Below are 22,379 nucleotides of genomic sequence, written 5' to 3'. Positions count from 1 at the left end.
GTTGCTGGACGACGCGACGCTTCCTCCTCTTGCTGCGCTGCTGTCCTTCTGCCGAGATTGCACCCTAAGCAGGCACTCTACTTTTTTTTGCACTTTATGTCTTCTCTCCTTTTGTTTGATCAGAACGCTTTGAAGTTGCCTAACCCCTTTGGCAAAAAGAGAACTTTTTTTTTTGGTTTTTCTGTTTTTGCACGCTCGCGCACAGTGGGACCAACTGCAGCGTAAATTGTGTGTGATTGTTTTCGATTAGCAACTCAAGTTTGGCAGTGCTCTACATTTTGTGCAGTTTACACCATCTGCAGCACTATACTAATTGAAACAAAGCCCAAAGTGGACACTTGCAGCGCTGTCAATTGAGCACAAGGATTCATCAAGTTTTCGTGCTGCATTGTTGCACTGTAATTGCATTGCATGCATGATAATGACGGCTTGATTTTTCATCCCCATCAACATCAGCAGATCATTGATGATTTGCGGATATTTGCAAAATTTTTGGATGTTGTTCAACAAAAAGATTTGCAAAATTTTTGGAAGCCGCCTCGACTCACGTGCTATTTGACATTTTGTTGTTGTTGCCGATCACCACCGCGTGCTATTTTCCAAAGAGCGAGAGAGGGAAAGAGCGAAGCGAGCGCGTGAGCGGCAATCAAATGCAAAAAGCTGAATCATCGCGTTGCTGCACAGTGGTACATTTTAGCCATGCCATACGCCATATGGCGTACATTACATCACTTTGTGCCATACAAAATCGAGTTGGGTAAACAAACCGTTGAAGAAGAAGAAGGGTGACATTTTAATGCCTGATTAGATAAAACAGAGGGCATTACATTAATCCATTTATTACATTCCATCTATCATTATAAATATGTCTGTTTGTATGTAAGACTGTTTATTTGACCGCCTACTGTTAGCGGCATGCATTTCGCGCTTCTCTTGTTGTCACATTTTGCCGCTTTGATTCATGCGCTCGCGCCTTTGTTAGACTAGATGAGAGACACCAAAAGAGAGAGAGCGCGCGAGAACGAGATTCAAAGAGCGCGTGGGTCTTTAACATAATGTTACACTCATTTCATGACTTAGCAGTGCCAAATTGAGTATAACATTAACATGTGCTTGTGTTAACAGGCATCATCGGCCGTTTTTTTTTTGCTCAGCCATTGTGTGTGTGCGTCTATTTTGAATTTAACATGCGCGTCTTAACAGCGCACATAACAGATGCAACAAAGTCAATAACATGGGCATGTTGAGTGAGTTAACATGAGAAACAGAAGAAGCAGATGCAAAAACAAAGCCGAACGAGACGGACGTGTGTAACGGTCGATGCGAGCGAGCGTAATTCGTGATTCCCTAATTCTCCGGCCTGTGTTTTTGTGTGCATTTTTTTCGCGTTGTTTGTTTCTTTTGCTCGTTGCAAATAAAATAAATAATAATTCTGAACGCGTCCCCGTCGCGACTATATATTATCATACACGATATATTCGGTTTCGGTTGCAACAACAAACAATAAATATTGCAAATTTTTTCGTTCAGCGGCGAAAGCAACGCGTGCAGTTGGAAAACAATTTGCGTGTGTGTGCGTGTGTATGTGGGGACGGTTGCCTCAGTCATATTTGGGGGTCCATGCAAATCAAAACATGGCGGTACAACAACAACGGCTGACAGCAATAACGATATCAGCGAGAACGACATCAAATTTAACGCAGCACAACAACAGGCACGTTGACAACAACAAGCTGAAGGATACGCAGCAGCAGCATAAGCAACAGCACAGTGTGCCACAGACAACAATTACGACATGCAGAGCGACGCGACACAAGTAATTGAATGAGAGTCGAGCGCAGAAGCAGAATCAGAATCAGAACGACAAAGTCGAAAAGGAAATTGAAAAAGGAACGCAAAGAAAATAACTGTAGTTGCAGCAATAGCGAAACTCTTACGAAACGTGAATAACGAAATTTGCACAAAAAAAAAGGCAAAAAGAAAACAATTTTTGGGGGGAAAGAACAGCGACAAGACGGAAAAATTAATTTAAATAAATAAAATAAAAATTAAAGAAAAAAAAACAAAAAACAAAATAAAAGCAAACTGCGCGCCTGCGCAACAGCAACAAAATATTTAGAAAGTTAATAAGCTAAAAAAAAAAAAATATACGACAACAAAATTTGAAGAGTGCAGAAATCGACGTATTTTATTTTATTTTATTTTATGTGCTAAGTGTTGTGCAGTGACAACAAGAATAACAATCACAAAATGGAGCAAATCACGCAATATTTTGAGCACATGGATTACGTGTCCTTTGGCGTTATAGCGCTTCCCTGCGTTATTATCGCCGTCTACGGATTCCTGCAAGTGGCCAGCGGACTTGCCAAAGGCAAAAGTAAGTGCACTTCAATTTCAATCGATAGTATACGTTATCGATCAATTGCAATAACTAACGGTAATACGTGTCTCTCTCTCGCTCTTGAGTATGCGTAACTTCTGCTTAAAAATATATGACTCAATTTGCAAATTTGTTCTTGTTGTTAAATTCATCTTATACTTGTGACGCATCCAGAATTAATTCTGTCGATGAGACGTTTGGAATTCAACTGAACAGATAAATACTTGTATATATGTATGTTGCAAGTAATTTACATCCATCTTAAGTAGTTCCGAATAATGAGACACTATATAATACCTACTTTGTAGGTAAACTAATGAATCCTAAACAACAAGTTGTTTGTTTTTGGTATGATAAATAAAACTTGGTAAAATTTGCTATTACGAAAATCATTTTCAAAACCTTTTTCATCTTACGCATTCTCCATTTGAGAGTTGCAAAAGAAAAAGCAACTACATTTATCCCGCTCTGCTCTGCTTAACGTTGTTAGTCTGCGCTCCACATTCGCCAGATGTCTCTCGAGTCTCGAGTCTCGTTCCCATTTGGGTAGCCTAAATAACCACGCGTAGGATAATGTAGGAAAGTAAATAAATAGTAAATAGGAGAAATACCAACCAGTATACCATTTTAGGGGCAGACTGACAGGCCCCAAAGTTATAACAGCTGCTGTGCTATAACGTATTCGCGCGTATTGCAAATAAGATCAAAATAAAACCGTACGCTTGGGTCTTTCCCGCACTTTGAAATGGTGACGTGCGCTTCCGTTCTGAGAGTCCCAAGAGTCGTACTCGAAACCGTATTTATAGAGCAAACTAGAGTTGGCTAAAAGCAAGAGAAAAAAACACTTGAGAAGGGGGAATTTGAAAAAAATGCTATAAATAAATGAAGTAATTACAAATCGAGACTAATCAGTAGAAGATGTATGCATATAGTTTGTTTAATGGGAGACGGAGCGAGAACTCGAATAGAATTTATATTCCCCGACCTATCCCACACATTTTCTGTGCTCTGTGTGTTGCAGTATCTCGAATGATAACAAGCAAACAATTATAAATGAATATATATTTATAGAATATATTTACTTGTACTCGAAGTCGTCGAGCAAATTGAGCAAATATCGGAAATTATTAATTAAGCAGAACAAGGTGTGATATATACTATAAGTGTATATATATTTGTTACATGGGAAGAGTATCTGCGAGGCACTTGATAAATGGCGACGCAGACTTCAGTCTTCAGACTTCAGACTAAGAGATGATGGTCAACCTCGTGGTTGAGCAATAAACAAGTTTCTTGTTGCTGTTTTTGAGTGTAATACCTAACTGGATCTTTATATAATCCATCGAAGCAGGCAACGACGACGACGATCATCTAGCTAAAACTTTCAATACGCGAAAAATGTCGCCGAAAAAAAGCAGCAAACTGAAATTAGCACAACTGAAAACGTAGACGGAGACCTGAGGCTGACTTACTTTCTTTTTGGTTGAGAAAGGTCTGATGACGAGGTTCGCTTATCTTTGATCTATAATTAAAAGAGTACAGCCATACATTGTATGTGTTATATGTGTGTGTGTGTGTGTGTGTGTGTGTTTAAATAAGAGTTGCGCACTCTCAGGCCAAGTTAGCATTTCAATTTTATTTAATTTTTATTATTTTTTTAGTTGTATTTGCTTTTGCTTTTTGCCAACTATTTTCGCTGTTGACTTTTGTCTTTGCCTTGCTCTTGTTTTTGTTGTTGTTATTTGGCTTTTCGAAATTGAGTTCATTTATTTATTTTTATGTGTGCCACCACCAACAGCCTGAAGCTGTAGAGGGTAGAGGGGGGAACGGGCAGTAAATGAATTTCAATAAATAAATACAAATAAAATAGAAAAGAAATAAACGCGTTGCATTCGCTTTTGGCACAACAAACAGTGAGTGCCAAAAATTAGCTGACACTTAAGCTCCTTCAAAATGATTTCACAAACAATGAACTCTTAAAACTCTTCTTCTTCTTCTCCCCCGAAGGCCATTGCATATTATTAATATTTACTTCAAAATTATGCAGTGAAAGCGGACAAAAGCGAATGCGCAAATAAAAAAAAGATAACTAATAATATTTAAATAAATTAATGTTTAAAAATAAAAGAGTTGAACTTCAACCAAGTTTATTATGAAGTTGAAGTTGTTTTTTGCGATAAGCTGAAACTGAAGCTTGTTAATTGGCTTCAAGCATTTGAAGTTATCATTGTTTAATAAACTGCAAGACTTCGTTTCAATTGTAACTTGTTGTTGTTGTTGTTGTCCGCATTGTGCAACTTTGTTGCATGTCTGACACCCATCAAGTGCTGTATTTATCCCTAATTACTGCCGGCTTGTTTTATTTATTATTATTATTATTTGTTCAACTAATTATTTGTTCAGTGTTTGTGCCGTGCGCTAAATGCGCAATATTAGTGTGAACTCAATTCCAAGTCAATATATACTTACTATACTACAGTATATATAACGTATATGAGCTGATTTGTTTAAATAGATTTTGTTGTTTTTAATCTAAATAGTTTTTAAATAGTTGGTGTGAATGTGTTGTGTGGACGTAATTAAACAAAAGTCGAATGTGCGATGACAACGCGATCAACGAATCGTTTAATTGCGTCAAGTATACGCCCCGCCGCCACATCACATCAATCATACGCACCATGCAACCAAGGTGTGGTGTGGTGGGGGAGGGGGAGGGGCAATAATAATGCCAAGTGCTCGCTTGCTTGCGACTTTCAAATCAATGCGATGCGATGCGATAATGCTACTTTTGTTGTTGTTGTCTTTATTGTTGTTTGATCTATCAGATGTGGAATCCTCGTCGATCTTCTATTCAACGCGAGTCGTCACAATTTGTGTCCAATGTTATTTTTGGCATTTAGTTTTATTACAAAATTTGTGCGAGCCTCACTCACAGTCAGGCAGCACTCTCATCATCATATGATTTTGATTATTGATATGAGCCAAAAAGAAAAAATATAGGATGGAGATGAAAAAAAAAAAAACATGTTTGTCTTCTTCATCTTCATCACAACGCGCTCTCGTTGTTGCTCTTGTTTATGTTCATTCATATTGCGCGTTTATTTATTTAATTTATTTGAACTCTTATGCTAATTTGCTGGCATTTAGTCGCATTTCTTGTTGATATTAGAACACAATTTATACTGTCATATACCTCGCAAAGATCGGATGCTGTTGGGTGTTTGCAAAGCTTTTAATATTGCCAACTTTATAACTGACTGTAACTACCCCATATATTAAGTGTTTCACTTACAGGGTAGCCACGTGTTTAAGAATAAACCAAGTAATATTTTTCTTGTTGTTGTTGCCATATAATCTTTAAATCACGCAGCTGCCTTAACGTGGCCTTAACGCATTTCCAATTAGTATACAAGCCTGTTGAAGAGTGTAGAAGTGTTGTCTAGGGCACACTTTATTTTCTTGGGGGGCAGGTCGTGACATAATCGACCATGCGATTAAGATAATAAATTAGCATTAAATGAACTGAAAAAAAAAATGCAAACTCTGGACAAAAGTGAAAAGTCAAAGAAATTCCGAAATTCGCTGAGAAAACTAACAACAACGAAGAGTAAAAAAAAAACAAAATATAAACATGGCTGAATACGTGACATAAGAAAGGTCGTCGTATAGACCATTGTCATGGCAAAGACCAAGAGACCCAGAAGAAGAAGAAGAGAAGAAGAAGAGACTTGCTTCGTTTCGTTCGTCATTCATTTCAATTTCCATTTCTAGCTTATTTGGTTTTATTTCTTGTCTTTTACATACATGCATATTGTGTATAGCTCTACATCATCTGTTTCGCTTTTGTCGGTTTTCTTCTGCGCTTTTTTTTTTGGCCAAATGCTGCTGATGGCCAAGTCCAAAGCCAAAGCGAAAGTTTTCGTTTTCGTTGTTGTTTTTTTTTATTTTGAACTTCTTATTTAACTTGGCTTCGTTTTCACTTTGCCTCGTTGCTGTTGTTGCTGTTGTTGTTGTTGTTGTTGCTTTGCTTGATTGAACGTGCCGCAATTCAACAACAAAAGTCAAATAAAACAGAAAAAAAAAACGCCAGCAACATGCTTAAAAATAAAACACACAGCACACTGAGATATATCTATGTATACTATATATATTATTCATAATCAAATATTGTTTATATAGACATAAATCATAGCTATAGATTTTGATGAATGACCTGCTGTTGGCGATCGCAACTGTCGAGATATATTTTTTGCCTTTCTTTTCGACATATAGTTATAGTAGATCATCTAATTGAGAGCCTTCCTATTTTGTTGTTGCTGTTGTTTGCTGATTTGTTTTAATGGGCGCACATTATTTTAGTTGCTATAACAATTAATAAAAAGCAAGCGATAAAGATTCATCATTTGTTTTGCGAAAGTTGAGGATTAAATAGATATTCGAAAATTTCCAAGATTCGTCAAAGTAATTACATTAAAAAACAAGTAAGAAAGCTACAGTCGAGTGTACTCGACTGTGAGATACCCGCTACCTATTTTGAATAAAAGATATATATTTTGCGGTATTTTTCTCAAAATATACCGAATATACTGCAAAAATACTAAATATATATTGGGGTATCATTATTAAAAATATATCAAATATATTAAAAATATACCAAATCGTATATTTGGTATATCGATATATTACCGCATTCAAAATATACCATAGACGGAACAATATACCAGATTGTCATCTAAGGCCACTAAGACCCCTAGTAAAAAGGCGATTTTGCCCATACAAAAGTATTTCTTTAATAACTTCGACAATTTTTATCTGATCGCAACCAAATTTTCAGGAATCATAACTACTATCGTAATTATTGTATATACCAAAATTCGCAATTCTAGCTTCACAATTACGCTTGTTATTCGAATTTATTGATTAGCGGGGGCGGAAGTGGGCGTGGCAAAAATTTGAAACAAACTTGATCTGCGTGCAAACATAACAAATGCTGTCGACAAAAAAATTATAGCTCTATCTCTTATAGTCTTTGAGATCCAGTGTTTCATACGGACAGACGGACAGACGGACATGGCTAGATCGTCTCGGCTGTTGACGCTGATCAAGAATATATATACTTTATAGGGTCGGAGATGCCTCCTTCTACCTGTTACATACATTTCCTGCCGGCACAAAGTTATCATACCCTTCTACCCTATGGGTACCGGATATAAATAGAGAGAGACAGGAAGAGAGTATTTTTTGTGTATTAGCAGCTTTCTCACATTTCGCTGATGGCCTTTGTGACTTGACTGACTGACTGACTCAGTGATTGCTTGTCTCATGTTGCCAACACTTTCTTTGGGGGGCGACCTAAAGACACGCACTTGTTGCTGTTGTTGTTGCTGTTGCTTGGCACTTTCATTTGAATGCGAAATGCGAAATGCAAAACGAAACTCGAAACTCTGACGAGAGTGTCTCCGCATCTCGTCTCTTCGTTGTGTTAGGTAATACTTAGATGTTTAGACAAGGGTCAGCAGAAGCAACAAAAGAGTTAGCCAAGCTAACTATAACTAACTATTCAATTGTCTGCCGGCCGGCTGTTGCTGTCTGCTGTCTGCTTTTGGCTCAAAGTAATAACTCTAAATTGTGTGTGTTGTGTGTTTTGCAGTTTGTTAACACGTTTTCACGCGCACATAATTGCAACACTCACAGACACACACACATACACTTGAGTTGAGAGTGCTAAACATTTGTATTTGTATTTATTTTTGCTGTTAGTGCCGAGTCACATTTTGCCAGTGTGAAAACCATAAACAAAATTGAGGCTAATTGAAGGCACTTTTACTCTCGCGCGCAACATGTTCCTCAGCAACATGTTGCCGACTTTGGCATTTCAACATTTCACATTACACACAAGTGCACATATACATTTATGTATATGTATGCACATAGCTGTAGTTGTAGTTGTAGTTGTGTAGACTTGTGGAGAGCATAAATCGTGAAATTTGTGTGTTAATCTTTGCTTGCTTGGAATTCGCCTGATTTTCTTTTATTTATTCCCTTGAATTTTTAGTCACAACATTCAGCCGAGGAATTAACCTGATATAAATTTTATCCCAATAAATTAACTAAGCTAAATATATGTATGCATGAAGCGCAAAACATTTCTAGGGAAAATAAAACTAGAAACTATTAGAATACTCGTTTTAAATATCGGGGGGATAGATGATAATCTATAATTGTGACTTCAACTTCAGTGGCAATGATTGTTCCAATTTGACACACTATATATTCGCACATATTCTATATTTATCGAAGTGTTTCAGTTCTGTCAATTTGGGTTAACAGCTGCCTGTTAATAGCTTCAATGTTATTCTCTGTCTAACATTTGTTTTTCTTTTTTCTCGTTTTTTTTTTATTTCTAATTTTTTGCTATTTTGACGTAGTAAATACTAGCAACGAAATCGTTTTGTTGGGGGTGTAGCGGTAGAATCTCTGTTCTAAGTAGTTCTAAAATTAGATTTGTTTTGTTTTGTGATCTTTGCTGTTGTTGTTGTTTGTGTTGTTTGTCCCATTTTCTGATGACATTTCATTCAGTGGAATTGAAATACGTGCATGTAATTGCACTGACAGTCCGTAAACAGCAAATTTGCAAAAACTTTTGAATTTTCATTTATGTTTCTCTCGGGTTCTATGCAGTTTTTATTGTCGTCAACACAATACTACATTATTATTATTATACATACATATGTATGTATGTATATATAGGTGTGTGTGTTTGTTGTTGTTCTCTTTGCTTTATTGCATTGTTTTTGCCTCATTTTTGGTTTTTGCGGTTTTTCTGCGCCAACTTGTTGATTCGCACACTCATAGCGCCGTGTGACAGGCCCCACTATATAGTATATACGTCTATATATATATATATATATATATATAGTATTATATATATACATACATATATATTACAGCACAGGAAGCATGACAAGCGTGTTTAGCGAGAACTTTCTTGCTCACAACACAAAGTTAGAAGCTAAATTCCAAGTAAAATTTTGATTAATATATAATAATATGGTATATATGTATATTTGGAAAATCTCATGATTATGAAACTAAGTAAATCACTTAATATTGCTTAAATCTTTCTACATATTGTAAAATCAGTGAACCAAGTGAAAAATACAGTATTTTCTTTATAATCTTTTTACACACTTTAAAATCTGCTTATCATATCATAATATAATGTCATCGAACACTGTAGGTTGCTCTCTTCTACATCGACAGTTGTTGCAAGTTAAGATTAAAGTTAAATTTCGCTCACTATATAATAATAATAAAAAAAATATATTAGTTTTTTGTAAAATCAGTTGAAAAATACAGTATTTTCTTTATAATCTTTTTCCACACTTTAAGATCTACTTATCATATCATAATATAATGTCATAGAACACTGTAGGTTACTCTCTTCTACATCGACAGTTGAACCATGCTGATATTCAAGATAAATTTCGCTCACTATATAATAATATATATTTTTGTAAAGTCAGTTGAAAAATTCAGTATTTTTTTTATTTTTTACACACTTTAAGATCTTATCATATCATAATATAATGTCATAGAACATTGTAAGCTCTTCTTTCTCCTAACTTTGCAGATCACTTTACTACTATATATATCGGATAGCAGTCGCATCATTATTTTCTTTGGCTCTCGTCAGTTTTGACACCTCATGTACTTCATTATCGTTATGTGTTGATCATTCTGCTTGCTGCATCACTTCCTCAACTGCAAACTGCAAACTGAATACAAATGAAAGCCATATATTACCTTGATTGAGGCCCAACATTAACATTATTAGTGCTGTACTTTCCCATATCGTCATCATTGTGTGTGTGTTTTTTGTCGTCATGTAATTTCTTCCTCTTGCCACTTGGCCTTTCACTCGACGAAAAAAAAAAAAACGCATTCACAATTGCCATCAGCAGCTCTTTTCAGTTTGGTTTTTTTAGACCATGTTGTCGTTGTTGTTGTTGTTGCTGTTTCTTTCTACTCTTTTGGGTAACGGGGTATGGTCATGTTTACTTCGTCTCGCCTCGCTGCCTTTTCTTCTGCTTCTTCTTCCTCTTCTTGCTGTCTGTTGTCTGCTGGCTCTCTTTCTTTCTTTCTTTACTTTTATATGTTTATATATTTTTTTCATGCTACTTATTTACTTATGTTTTTCACAAGTGCAATTGAGGTTACTTTCTATTTAAAATTTAATAAATAAGTACGCATGCAAATAGAGCCAAAGCCAAAGCACAACGTTTATTTCCCTCTCTCCCTCTCTTGCTCTCTCTCTCTCTCTCTCTCATTCTTTCTTTGTCTGTTTTCGTTGTTGTTTTTGTTTGGTTTTATTTTTCACACAGCTGCCGGCATGCATCAAAATTTGCCATCAATTTTTCTAGCCAACTTGCCCTTGTTCTAGGCATTCAACTAGATCCCACCATAGCTGCGTATTTAACAGATAGAAGATATAGCTGTTGCACATAGTACAAAAACAAAATCTTATATTCAATGCTTTTGTTTACTGTCACAATTCCCTCGTCTCGTGTCTCGTCTCTCTGAAACTGTCTTTGTTGTTTTGTTATTTATTTTTATTTTTATAAATTGTTCACTCATTTGTATTACTTTGATTACTTTTGCCCATTTCGCCTATTTGCCTGCCTTTGCCTTTGCCATCCGTTTTTGTGCACAAATAAATCATTGGGGGCTGCGGTTTGTATTATGTGCTCAAAATAATATGCCCCCATGTCGCTGAAAATATCTACATAAATCCAAACTATATGTATGAATGTATATGCTTAGTATACCATACCATATACCATATAGTACATTCATGCTACCACACCGCAAAGCCAAAAAAAAAAAAACCAATTCAATGTGTTTGCTATCATCGAACTTACCCTATGAAATATTCCGAATATTTCCGAAATTTAATTGAAATATTAACAAAAGACTATGGCCAGAATTTCAGAAAGATTTCAAGTGTTTGCCATTAAAGTGCTTAGCATTCGTTCATCACTTTTTTTAGCACTCTCAAGTTGAGCATGGCCGAGTTCAATGGGGGAAAGTACGGGGTATTTAGCTATAAACGAATGACAGCAACAAAATAAATACACACGTCAGCAATAGGAAGCAACAGGAATAGCATTTAATGGCATTATTTACGTATGTATTATAATACTTATTGTGCTACATTATTATTATTATTATTATAATCATAATAATTAAGTATTTTGTATAGTATCGATGATCTGGCATTAGCTAGATCTATAAAGAATGTTGCGTGTACATTTTGTATGAATGAATATGAATTTTTGGCACCCAAAATGCAAAATACAAAAAAAAATTAAGAAAAAGAAAATGAAACGATAAACACTGTGCAAGAAGCAGAAACAAAAATCACACAAAAGCAAAGCATGAAATCATTTTGTCATGAGCACAAATCAAAACAACATTTCTTACGTAGTATTTGTGGGACTCTGTTTTGCCACCTGAGCAATAATCTTGTACAAAATTGCCGTAGGCGTCGAGCAATTGAGATACACATATGTATATAGATATAAGACACATCGATTGCTATATGGGTCGAGAGATCTATGCAGAATCAATGTTAACTGGGGGAAACCCAGTCCGAGAGCTAACGTTACTTTGAGATGCTCATCGGCCACGTTAATTGCATTTGTTCTATGTGAGTGCAGCCAACGAACTGGAAATGGAGCAAACTTCTAATTCTAGGCAAAACTTTGATTTTTTTCTTCCGTACACCGAACGAAACAGACAGAGAGAGAGCAAAGTTAATTAGATTCAAAGCACTTGCCATAATTGAATAACACAGATGAACTCGTTAGATAAGTTAAATGTAAAAAAAACACCCATCTCAAGTTATGAACCTGTTAGCCATAATAATAATTATAATAATAATAACAACGATAATAATGATGCTCTTACGACAGAGACTGTTACGTTTTGCGTTCAATCAACTGCTGATGGGCTCATTTCCAGATATTGCCAGACTTTAGTTTAACGCTCTGATAGCCAACCCAAAAGTGTACAGTTAATGGCAAAAGTTTTGGCATCCTAGCATAACGGTTTGATTGTTTGGTATCACTCTTCTGCTTCACTCTACATTAGCTCTTAAGAATCGCTCAATCATCAGGAAATTTTCAGAACATTTACATAAAATATGAAACAACTTGTGTGCCAAGTTTCAACATGATCGACTGCAAATTGACTTTAATTTGACGCCGATTATGTTTCGAGAAAGAAATTCCTGCGCAAGTTTCAATCGTTTGTTGTTTATGCTCGCATTCGATTTGCTTTGGTTTCAATTATGCGCTTCTTCAATTTGTGTTGACAACTAAGCACACACTGCGTACGCGCTTAATACTATATTTAAGTTGTGTTAATCTTTTGCGTTGAATGTCACAAAATGAAATGTCAACAACGTTGTGACTTGTGACAGGCAGCACGCGGTCTCTCGATCGTCGTCGTCGTCGTCGTGGCCTACTATTAGTTTTTGCCTTTTTGGCTAGATTCAAATTCAAAACGAACAAAAAGAAAAACAAAAAATGGAAAGTACACCACGACACAAACGTTAGATACATTTAGAAAAACTAAAATCGCACACAAATTTTGTAAAACAATCAAAAAAGCAAAATCAAAAAAAACTTCGATACTTTTTGAATCTATATATATATAGATATATAAACATTTACTACATAACCATCATATACAAATATATGACAAAAATGGGCATATCTTTCGCGATCATCATCTGGATCTCAAAGCTCTTCAAGACTAAGCACAATAATCACATTGGTATGTAGCATAAATCTCTTCATTAGCAGGGTATTTGTTAGTCGTGTTGTTATTTGTGCCTTGTGAAGAAGCACTTTTACTTTTTTTTTGTGCTCGTTGTCTTCTTGAGTTGTGCAAAGAATTCTTCACGTTGTTGTTGTTGCTGTTCAGTTGAGTGTGTAAACACAGCGTCTCATAATGTTTCCAATTAATAACAATTGTGAATGATATGCAAAATATTTGCCAACAACTTGGACACACACACATACACTGATAGAACTAAAAGCGCCCACGCTTGGCATAATTTATCAATATTTTTGCCTCATTAATACAATATGCTCAGGCACTTGATTCGAATCGATGGGGACGCCACAGTTCTTTGATTATTGCTGTAATTACCCAAAAAACAAACGAGGGGAAAAAAAATGTACAGAAAATTATACGCGTGTTGAATCATCTTTATTGATCTCGGCAATCAACTTTGCTTTGATATTAACTGCTGATAAGCTGGCCAATTAAATAAGCCACACTTTTACCCACCAAGTACACATAAATGCAAATGCTCTTTTCAATGTCGAGTGTAATTCACTTATTATTATTGGACCTGCTGACTAAATACATTTTTCAATAAAAACGACTCTTGTCGTTTAGTTTTTTTTGTGTTTTTTTGTGGACTTTCCGAGTTATCAGAAGTGCTTTTGGACGGCTTGATAAGCGCGCAAATTCCCACGCATGAATGCACTGGGCCAACCAACCTAGCACAACTTCCGCGCTCTCTGATCCCTTACGTGAAGCTGATACAGTTTGAAGGAGAGCGGGAGGGGGCAGCGGTGGCGGTGGCGTATGAGCGCTATCGCGCATTGCGCATACGCCATGTGCTCAATGTCGTCATCGGAAGTGATTTGTTTATCGATTCGCTAGAACATCAATGCGATTGCGAGCGCTGTTCAAGCGCGCTTGATTGACGCGTCTTCCCACTACCCACTTCCCACCGCCCATTTGCTTCCCCCTCTCCCCTCTCCCGCCTCTGGCCAACTCTCTGTGAGTTTTGTTTAAGTGTAATCAGAAAATTGTACGTGAAATCAGAATACGAATTCTATATACATATAGAATATTTGCCATTTGGGAATTGAGGAGTGGAACTGGGGCTGTGCTTGTGGCTGGGGATTGCGGATTGTGGATTGAGGATTGAGACAGGGCAACCAGTCGAGCATTAAATAAATAATTGGCTGACTAGCGTCATCGCAGCGTAAGTTGCGTGAGCTTCTTCCTTCAACAAAATTGTTGATTAGCAGCTGCTTTGGCCCGGTTAAGCACGTCAGCATTGCTACACATTCCCCCTTCTCCTCCACCCCCCCTTCCATCCGAAACACACCCAACTATTTCCAAGTCGAGACGCTGCACGTAATGCTTAGAGAGAAACTCTTCCTGTATGTGTCTTACATGAAAATCTAATTTCATTTGCCCAAAAAGCGTCATCGTCAAATCTGCCTATTTATCTATCCGTCCGTCTGTCTGTCTGTCTGTCCGTCCGTCTGTCTCTGGGGCACGTAATTGAATGCGAATGGCTTAATTTTCAGTGGATTTATTTTTATGGCCTGGCCACAATTATACAATACATTAAAGTGGCATTTAAATTTCCGGTTCTAAACGCCCGCCCGCTTTTGTTGTCAGAAGCCAGAAGCCAGAAGCAGAGGCAGAGGCAAATCGCTTAAATTATTACAATTATTTCCTAATCGCAATTGAGCGTACAAAACTGTCATTAAACACTCGATTTACATACTGCCAGCAAATAATCTCAAGTATTTCATGCAAGATTTATGTTTCGCCATTAAATATCACATTCCACGTGCGCTTGAACTCCCCAAAAAAAAAAAATACTGCGAATAAGCGAAACAAGTTTGAAGTTCAGCACCCCTAGAATAAAAAAAAAGAGAGAGATAGAGAGCATATGGAAGGCATTAAACCCATTTTGTCTAGTATTCTGTGGCCCCCCTCCCAAAAAAAAAAAAATAATAAGAATCATAAACGCTTAGTAAAAACTCGTTTAGGGTCCAAAACTGAATTCCTAACTAAATGCCTTTCGAGTTCAGAGTCCAAAGCCGAAAAAGATTCGCAAGTCAGCGTCATAAAAACCGCTCAGAAATTTTTGTTAAAAATTTTTTTTTTTGTTATAGTTTAATTTGTCATTTAACAGTTGTAAGTTTTCAACAGTTTTAGGTTTGTATCGTTGGAATGCATTTCCTTATGATAACTAGCTTCACCATTTTGAACTATTCATAATTTCTAATCTCGAACATCAATGAGAGAATATACTATAGGGTATAACTTTTTCGTTTGGCACGCTGTCGCAAATTGTCCTTGATATCAATTGCGCGCCAAAGTTGATCAAAAGGGAGACGCGACGGTAGAAAACGTGCGCGCATGCGCTCATCATCGTCATCATTATGATCATTTGCTTTGATCTTCATCATGATGATCTGCAATATTGTGTTGAGTGTGTGTTGCCATGCGAAAAATTGCCGCGTTTTTTGCTCAATTTTCTGCGTCTCCTTTTTGTGCGCTCTTCCCTTAATGATCTCCTTTGTTGGCTTCGCTTTACTTCACTTCACTTCACTGTTCACAGTCTGGCCCCCTTTCCCCTTCCTCCCCCCTCCTTGTACACTTTTGTCCGCCTCTCTTTGCCAACGGCAGCTTCTGCTCTTTTTCTTTTTTTCTTGTTGTAATTCGAGCGCTTGGTTCGATGGCTTCGCTTTGTTGTTGCTGTTGTTGTCGTTGTCGTTGCCTTCGTTTACGTCTTCGTGGAATTCATTCAACTTTGGTCACGCACACACTCACACACAGGCACATTGAGAGAAGTCACAGTCTATGGGAAACTTATGAATGATGCCCAATGATCATTTGGTTTGCCAGTCAAGTCATCGCAATAATAATGATGATAATGTCTTTCGCTGTATGTGTATGTGTGCGTGTGTATCTGTGTCTGTGTCTGTGTCTGTGTCTGTGTTGCCACAAATAGCAACACGCGCCGCATCGCATCGCATTGCGATGCATTTCCGTTTTGGCAACGCCAATTGCCTGGCTGACTGCCTGCCAGGGTTGCCATCTCTCGCTCTTTTAACCATATACATATGTACTTAATATATAGTTATGTGTATTTGTATCTGTAGATCAATCGATCGGTTTCAACGAACTCGCGCTGATATCAATTGCAAAAGTTATGACACATTTTAATGGTCGATTTTGCATTGATTTCGCATACAAAAACGGTTTTTTTCTTTTGTTTTTATTTCTTTTTTGTATTTTTGTCTTTCCCCCGAAAAACAAAACACGCTTCGTAATACCCTACCACACAGCGGGGAATTTGCGGGGTCTGTTGAAATGGCGCAGCTTCCAATAATGTGTTATTTATAATATTTACGATAATATTTGGGTCGTTTATTAAGTTGGCTGCGCTTCTTGAAAGTCATCTAGTTAAGTTGGCTGCGGCTCATTTACATTTTGTGGCGGGGAGGGATTTACACGTTAAGCGAGCCTGAAGATGTGATAATATTAATTAGTTATGCATCATAAAGTGTAATCGGTATTTTATGATAGAGGGTAGTCGAATTGCAGTGTGACCAGTTGTTTTTTTATTGCTTATTTTGTTTTCTTCAGCCAGCACTACGCAATTCCCATTCAAGCAGCAACCAACACAAAAAAAAGAATAATCGCTTCAATTCGATCGGTCGTCGCCGTCGTTTTCTTTCATAAATCACGGTCGATAACTGCCGGCCGGAGTTAGCAAGCGAGCGATCGGTGATCATTTAACATAAGCGGCGGAGAGGGAAGAGCTGCTTTTGTTTTGAATTTGAAATTGAAATTTTTTCGAATTCGCCAAAAATTACGCTACAATTTCAAAGTATATCTTTCACATTGGCAAAAAGCGCGCGCGCGAAAAAAAAAAAAAAAAGAAAAAGATCATGAAAAAAGGCAAAGACTGACGAAGAAGATGGACGGCTGCAGGGGCGGCAGCTAGGCGTGGTGGGTGGGGTACAAGCAGCACACACACAAACACACACACACATACATTCGCAGACAGTGGGACAGACACGACAATCACATGGAGCGGCGCTAGGCACGAGCTGGTACCTGTTTATTGTAGTCTCAGTCGTTTGGCTTGCTTTTTTCTTGTATTTATTTTAATTTTTAATTTTCGGTTCTTTTTTTTTTGGTTGTTTTCGTTTTCTTTAATTTTATTTTCTTCTCCTTTTTGTTTTGTGTTTTATTTGGTCATTCTGTTGATTGTTTTTGTTTTCCTCCTTCGTATCATTATTTGTATTTGTATTTGAACTTTTTTTGCTAGCTTGCTTGCTTTAGCTGTTTGTTGTTGTTTTTGTGCTCTGCACTTTTTTCACGTCTGTTGTTTTTGTTTATTAAACGTGCGTTTTTGCGTTAGTAGCGGCTATGTGCCGTTATTTTTCGCGCATTTCTAAGCAAAAGTCATAAACAAATTGCAGAAATTCCAATGAAGTGAAAGCAACTCTGAATGCTGAATCGCAAATCGCGCGTCAGTTGAAATGTGGGCGTGGCTCGCATCCGGGGGCAGCACTGATGAGCTCCAAATTTATGTACTTGCCAGCATCAGCATCAGCAAATCTTTTTTTTTTTTTTAGGGGCTATTTTTGGCTGATGTGTATGTTGTGGCATGCAACTCAATCGAGTCCGAAGCCCCACAGCAGCAGGGCAGGAATTCAATGAATCAACGATACGCATATAAAAATACAATTAAAAATACTCGATTCGAGTATTTATTTTTGGAAACTTTCAATTCGTTGTTTGTTTTCATTTGCATATGGCGGATTATTCAATACATAGTATTATTGCGTCGATCAACTCGATCAGCAGCTGTTGCATTTCACCATCCTCATATCGTATTTCTGCATCCATCTGCTTGCTGTTTTATTTATGGTCTTATTATATCATTTCCAATAATCAGCTTTACTTGAATATTAACATTTTTGTTTTTGCCATTTTTCAACTTAATATTTTCTTAAGCAAGAATTGGATTTAAAAATTTATTTCGCTTTGACTTGACACATATATATATATATATATATATATATATATATATATATATATATATATATATATTGTATTTCTATTACTCCTTTTGATACTCTCCACTTCAGGAAATGTATGTAACAGGGAAAAGAAGGCTTCTCCGACTCTATAAACTATATCTTGATTCTTGATCTTATTAGCTTTGGCTGGCAATCTGGTATATTGTGCACTATATGGTATATTTTTAATGCAAAAATACTAAAAACATGTCAAGTGGTATAAATACATACCAAACGTTATATTTATATACCACAAACTTAATAGAAATATACCAAATGTTTAGTATATTGTACTATATCAATATACCCAGTATAACATTTGGTATATTGTGCTATATCAATATACCCAGTATGTTTGGTATATTTTTAGTATTCTGTGGTATATAAATTTGGTATATTTTAAAACTAATAATACCGCACAGTTTTGCTTTTATACAATTAACTCAACATTTTGTTAAGCCAAGATTAGATTAAAGAATTTACAGTTTCGTATGATATCATTTCCATTCATCTAATTAACTTTAACCTTTCGCTGTCTATGAATTTAGTAGAATTTCTTAACTCCACATTTTTGCATACCAAAATTTATAAGAATTTATAAGTGTGAACTTGACACTTGATATTTTCATTCAGTTTATTCCATTTAATATTTGAACAAATACTAAATTTGCAGTCGCAATGTTTGAAATTCGTAATCTTTTTGCTGCGTGCTTTTTGGAGTCATTCTGTCTACACATAAAACTTGAGCTTTTTGTTTGCCCCCCTCCCCACCCGATATACGATAAATAAACACAATTATTGAATGACGTTCGCCTGGTTTACCCGTGATTGTGACGTGCAAGTTTGTGCATGCAGCGACATGTCTGCGAGTGCAGCAACTAGAGCAACGGGAACACGAATGTACAACGCGTGCTCTACCCCAAGCTCAATCGGGTTTGGGCTTTGCCTTTGGCTTTGGCTCAGCCGCAGTTCCCCCACTCACAGACAACAAGCTGTGCGCATACTTATCAAGCGTGCTGTTGTCATCGTCGTTGTCGTCGTCGTCGATTCATTTCTGTGGTGATTCATTCCCGCGCTGTCAGTCTCTGTGTCGTCATCGATAGGCGAGAGAGTGAGAATTGAATCGCATTACTGGACTCTGGGTTTTGAGTTCTGGGTACTGGGTTTTTTTCGTAGTATTCGATGTTGTTTTTTCTCCTTGTCTTTGCTTGCGCTTTTAACTGGCCCCGATTGTTGTTGTTGTTGTTTTTTATTGTTGTTTATATCGCGCTCGTCGCTAATCGTGGCGTTTAGTTTGATTCGAACTGCAAGTGCAAACGGGCGCGCAAAAATCGCAACGTATCTCAACCATAACAAATATAAATATTATTTATTGTTTTTTAATGTGCTTTAAACAAACAACATGCATCTCATGTACCTCGACGATCTGTGGCAAATGCAACTGCAAAAGATTTGTAAGCAGCAGCAGCAGCAGCAAAATAAGAATAAAACATTTGATAACAATTTTGTATACTCACTTTTCGTCGCTCTCTTTTTCATTCCAGATGACAAAATGCAGCGCTACAACAACAATGGCAACAACAACAACAGCGGTGGCAAGCGTTGCACACAGAAATATGCCAATGGCAACATAGCAGCTGGCACAACAGCTGGCAATGCCACAGCAGCAACAGCTGCAACAGCAGCAGCAGCAGCAACAATTGCCAACAGTTATCAACAGACTAACAGCAACAACAACAACAACAGTGGCAGCAAGAGCAACAATGCAACACGCAAGGCTCGCTACAACAACCACAACAACAACAACAAGCGGCATGAAGCTGGAAATGCCGCCTACAACTTGCAACAGAAGCGATCGAATGTTGTCGCTGCCGGCGCCGATGCACAGTCCTGGCATCGCTTCGTAACTTCTTCATGCATCGAAGGTGAGTGCAAAACACTAACAAATTACATCACTAAGAAGCGTGCCAGCAACAACAACAACTATAGCTGATTCACAATTTGTTGCCGCTTATAAAATTCCAAGCAAATCGCGCGCCATTCACACCATGAATCATTTGGCATACTTGCCAACGTCATCGTCAGATTTCTCCAAACGTATCTTAATCAGAGCTTTGTATATAAATATATTTGGACAGCAAAATGAATACACTCAAAAACACTCACACACTCAGCGATAAACTGTGTTGAGTTTTGACTCAATTTTTGGATACTTTTCTTTCCGTGCACTCTCTTTTTTTTTGGCTGTTTTAATTAGGCACTCGTCTTCCATTTATTAGGTCAGCAGCTGGTCACAACAGTGATCGCTAGCAGTATGCTGACAGATTGATCAAAACAAACTCTTATCGCTGGGCCACTCACGAATGAATCGGCTGATTTGTGTGTGTCTCTGTGTGTGTGTGTGTCTGGGTGTTGGCCAGATAAGTTCTTCGGATGGAAAAATTAAAAATAACAATTTGAGTTTTTAGCTAGGAAAAAAACGCGTAGTCTAAGAAAATTTCCTTGATCTCAGTTAAGTTCAAGATGCGCAGTAATTAGTCGGAATATTTTGGTATATTTGAAATTATCAAAGTAGTAATTTTTTCAATTTATAATTTTCTTTAATTAGCTTAGCGGGTTAAATATAGGAATAACAAGAGAACAAATAATAGATCCCAGTGTGATGAATACAAACAACATCAAATACTTGATTTTTACAATATTGACAAACATGTAATACATAATTTGTTCACCAAATAAATCTCATTGGGAGATCTATCGAGTGAATCAATGTTATCTCAATTCCATTAAGTGCGAAAACTAAAAAAAGAACCATATTCTTCAAAAAGACCGCAAAAATACTAAAATGTACCAAAGACTATATTTGGTATATGGTTCTAATACTACATTTTAAGTATACCATATAGTACAAAATATAACGTGAGTGAAAATAAATTATAAAAATACTAAAATATACCCAAGGCTATATTTAGTATATATGGATATAGTACAACATATGAGGAACCTAAAAAAAAGAAAACCATATTCTTCAAAAAGACCGCAAAAATACTAAAATGTACCAAAGGCTATATTTGGTATATGGGATATATATAATACTACATTTTAAATATACCATAGAATAACAAATATAACTAAGTGAAAATAAATTATAAATATACTAAAATATACCGAAGGCTATATTTAGTATATATGGATATAGTACCACATATGAGGAACCTCAAAAAGACCGCAAAAATACTAAAATGTACCAAAGGCTATATTTGGTGTATGCATATAGTACTACATTTATAAATATCTTTGGGTGATTTATCGGCTGAATCAAAGTTGTGTGGTTATTTCAATTAAAAAACACGTAGGAAAGCCACAGTCGAGTGTGCTCGACTGTGAGATACCCGCTATCCATTTTGAATAAAAGCAAAATATATCAAAAATACTACAAAAACACCCTGTATATGGGTCGGCGATGTCATAAAGGAGTATGAAAAATTGAAGACGCAGTTTCGTCTTTGAGGTGGCGCAGCCCACAATCATTTTACAATTATTTGCTTTGATATACGAGTGTTGTGGGGTACCTTTATCTATAGCTCTGAGTATTATTATTTGAAAGTGGCGCTATCTGGGTGCCCCATAATAATAATAATCATAATAACAGCCTTTGCCCACTCGAGAGGCATTGATTTCTCAAAAAGGGCTCTTCAGGTGGGTCTCTCGCTCTCCCTTTGGCTGTTCAAATATGTAAGCCCAAGTAGTTGCTGGTTAGTTAAGTGCATAAGAATATTTAATTAAAGTGACAAGTAGGAACTTGGGATTTTGGGTTTTTTTTGTTACTTTTATTGCGGCGATAAGACAAGGACACCTCAATAGCTATAGCTATACTTATAGTTATATATATATGTAACCTCATGTGCGGGTCTTTTTGTATATTTTTTTTTTTGCTTTCTTCGCTGATTCGCGCAACTATTTTGAGACCTCGCTTGCGGCATTTCCATTTCCATATTTCAATTGCACTCTAGACTCATAAATAAGAAAATTGCAGGAAATCTTCGCTTAAGCCTTAATGAATGTCGTGAGGCACACAC

The 22,379-nt window shown here is 36.7% G+C and overlaps 1 protein-coding gene across 5 annotated transcripts in view; it reads left to right on the top strand.

The window, feature by feature from the left end:
* Positions 1-22,379, top strand: part of LOC117570830 (putative uncharacterized protein DDB_G0286901) — a 44,262-nt gene that overhangs the window by 10,894 nt on the left and 10,989 nt on the right. For 2 of the 5 annotated variants that reach the window (XM_034253051.2, XM_034252735.2), the window contains exon 2: positions 19,845-20,225. In XM_034253051.2, coding sequence (XP_034108942.1) covers positions 19,845-20,225 — 381 coding nt within the window. Of the gene's footprint in view, positions 1-1,277; positions 2,378-13,030; positions 13,220-19,635; positions 19,755-19,844; positions 20,226-22,379 lie in introns of those variants that run through there. The other 3 variants (XM_034252816.2, XM_034252899.2, XM_034252973.2) reach the window with 3 other exon arrangements.

The sequence above is a fragment of the Drosophila albomicans genome, chromosome X (assembly GCF_009650485.2).
Source record: "Drosophila albomicans strain 15112-1751.03 chromosome X, ASM965048v2, whole genome shotgun sequence".
Taxonomy (NCBI): domain Eukaryota; kingdom Metazoa; phylum Arthropoda; class Insecta; order Diptera; family Drosophilidae; genus Drosophila; species Drosophila albomicans.
This window is presented reverse-complemented; position numbering and strand designations above follow the sequence as displayed.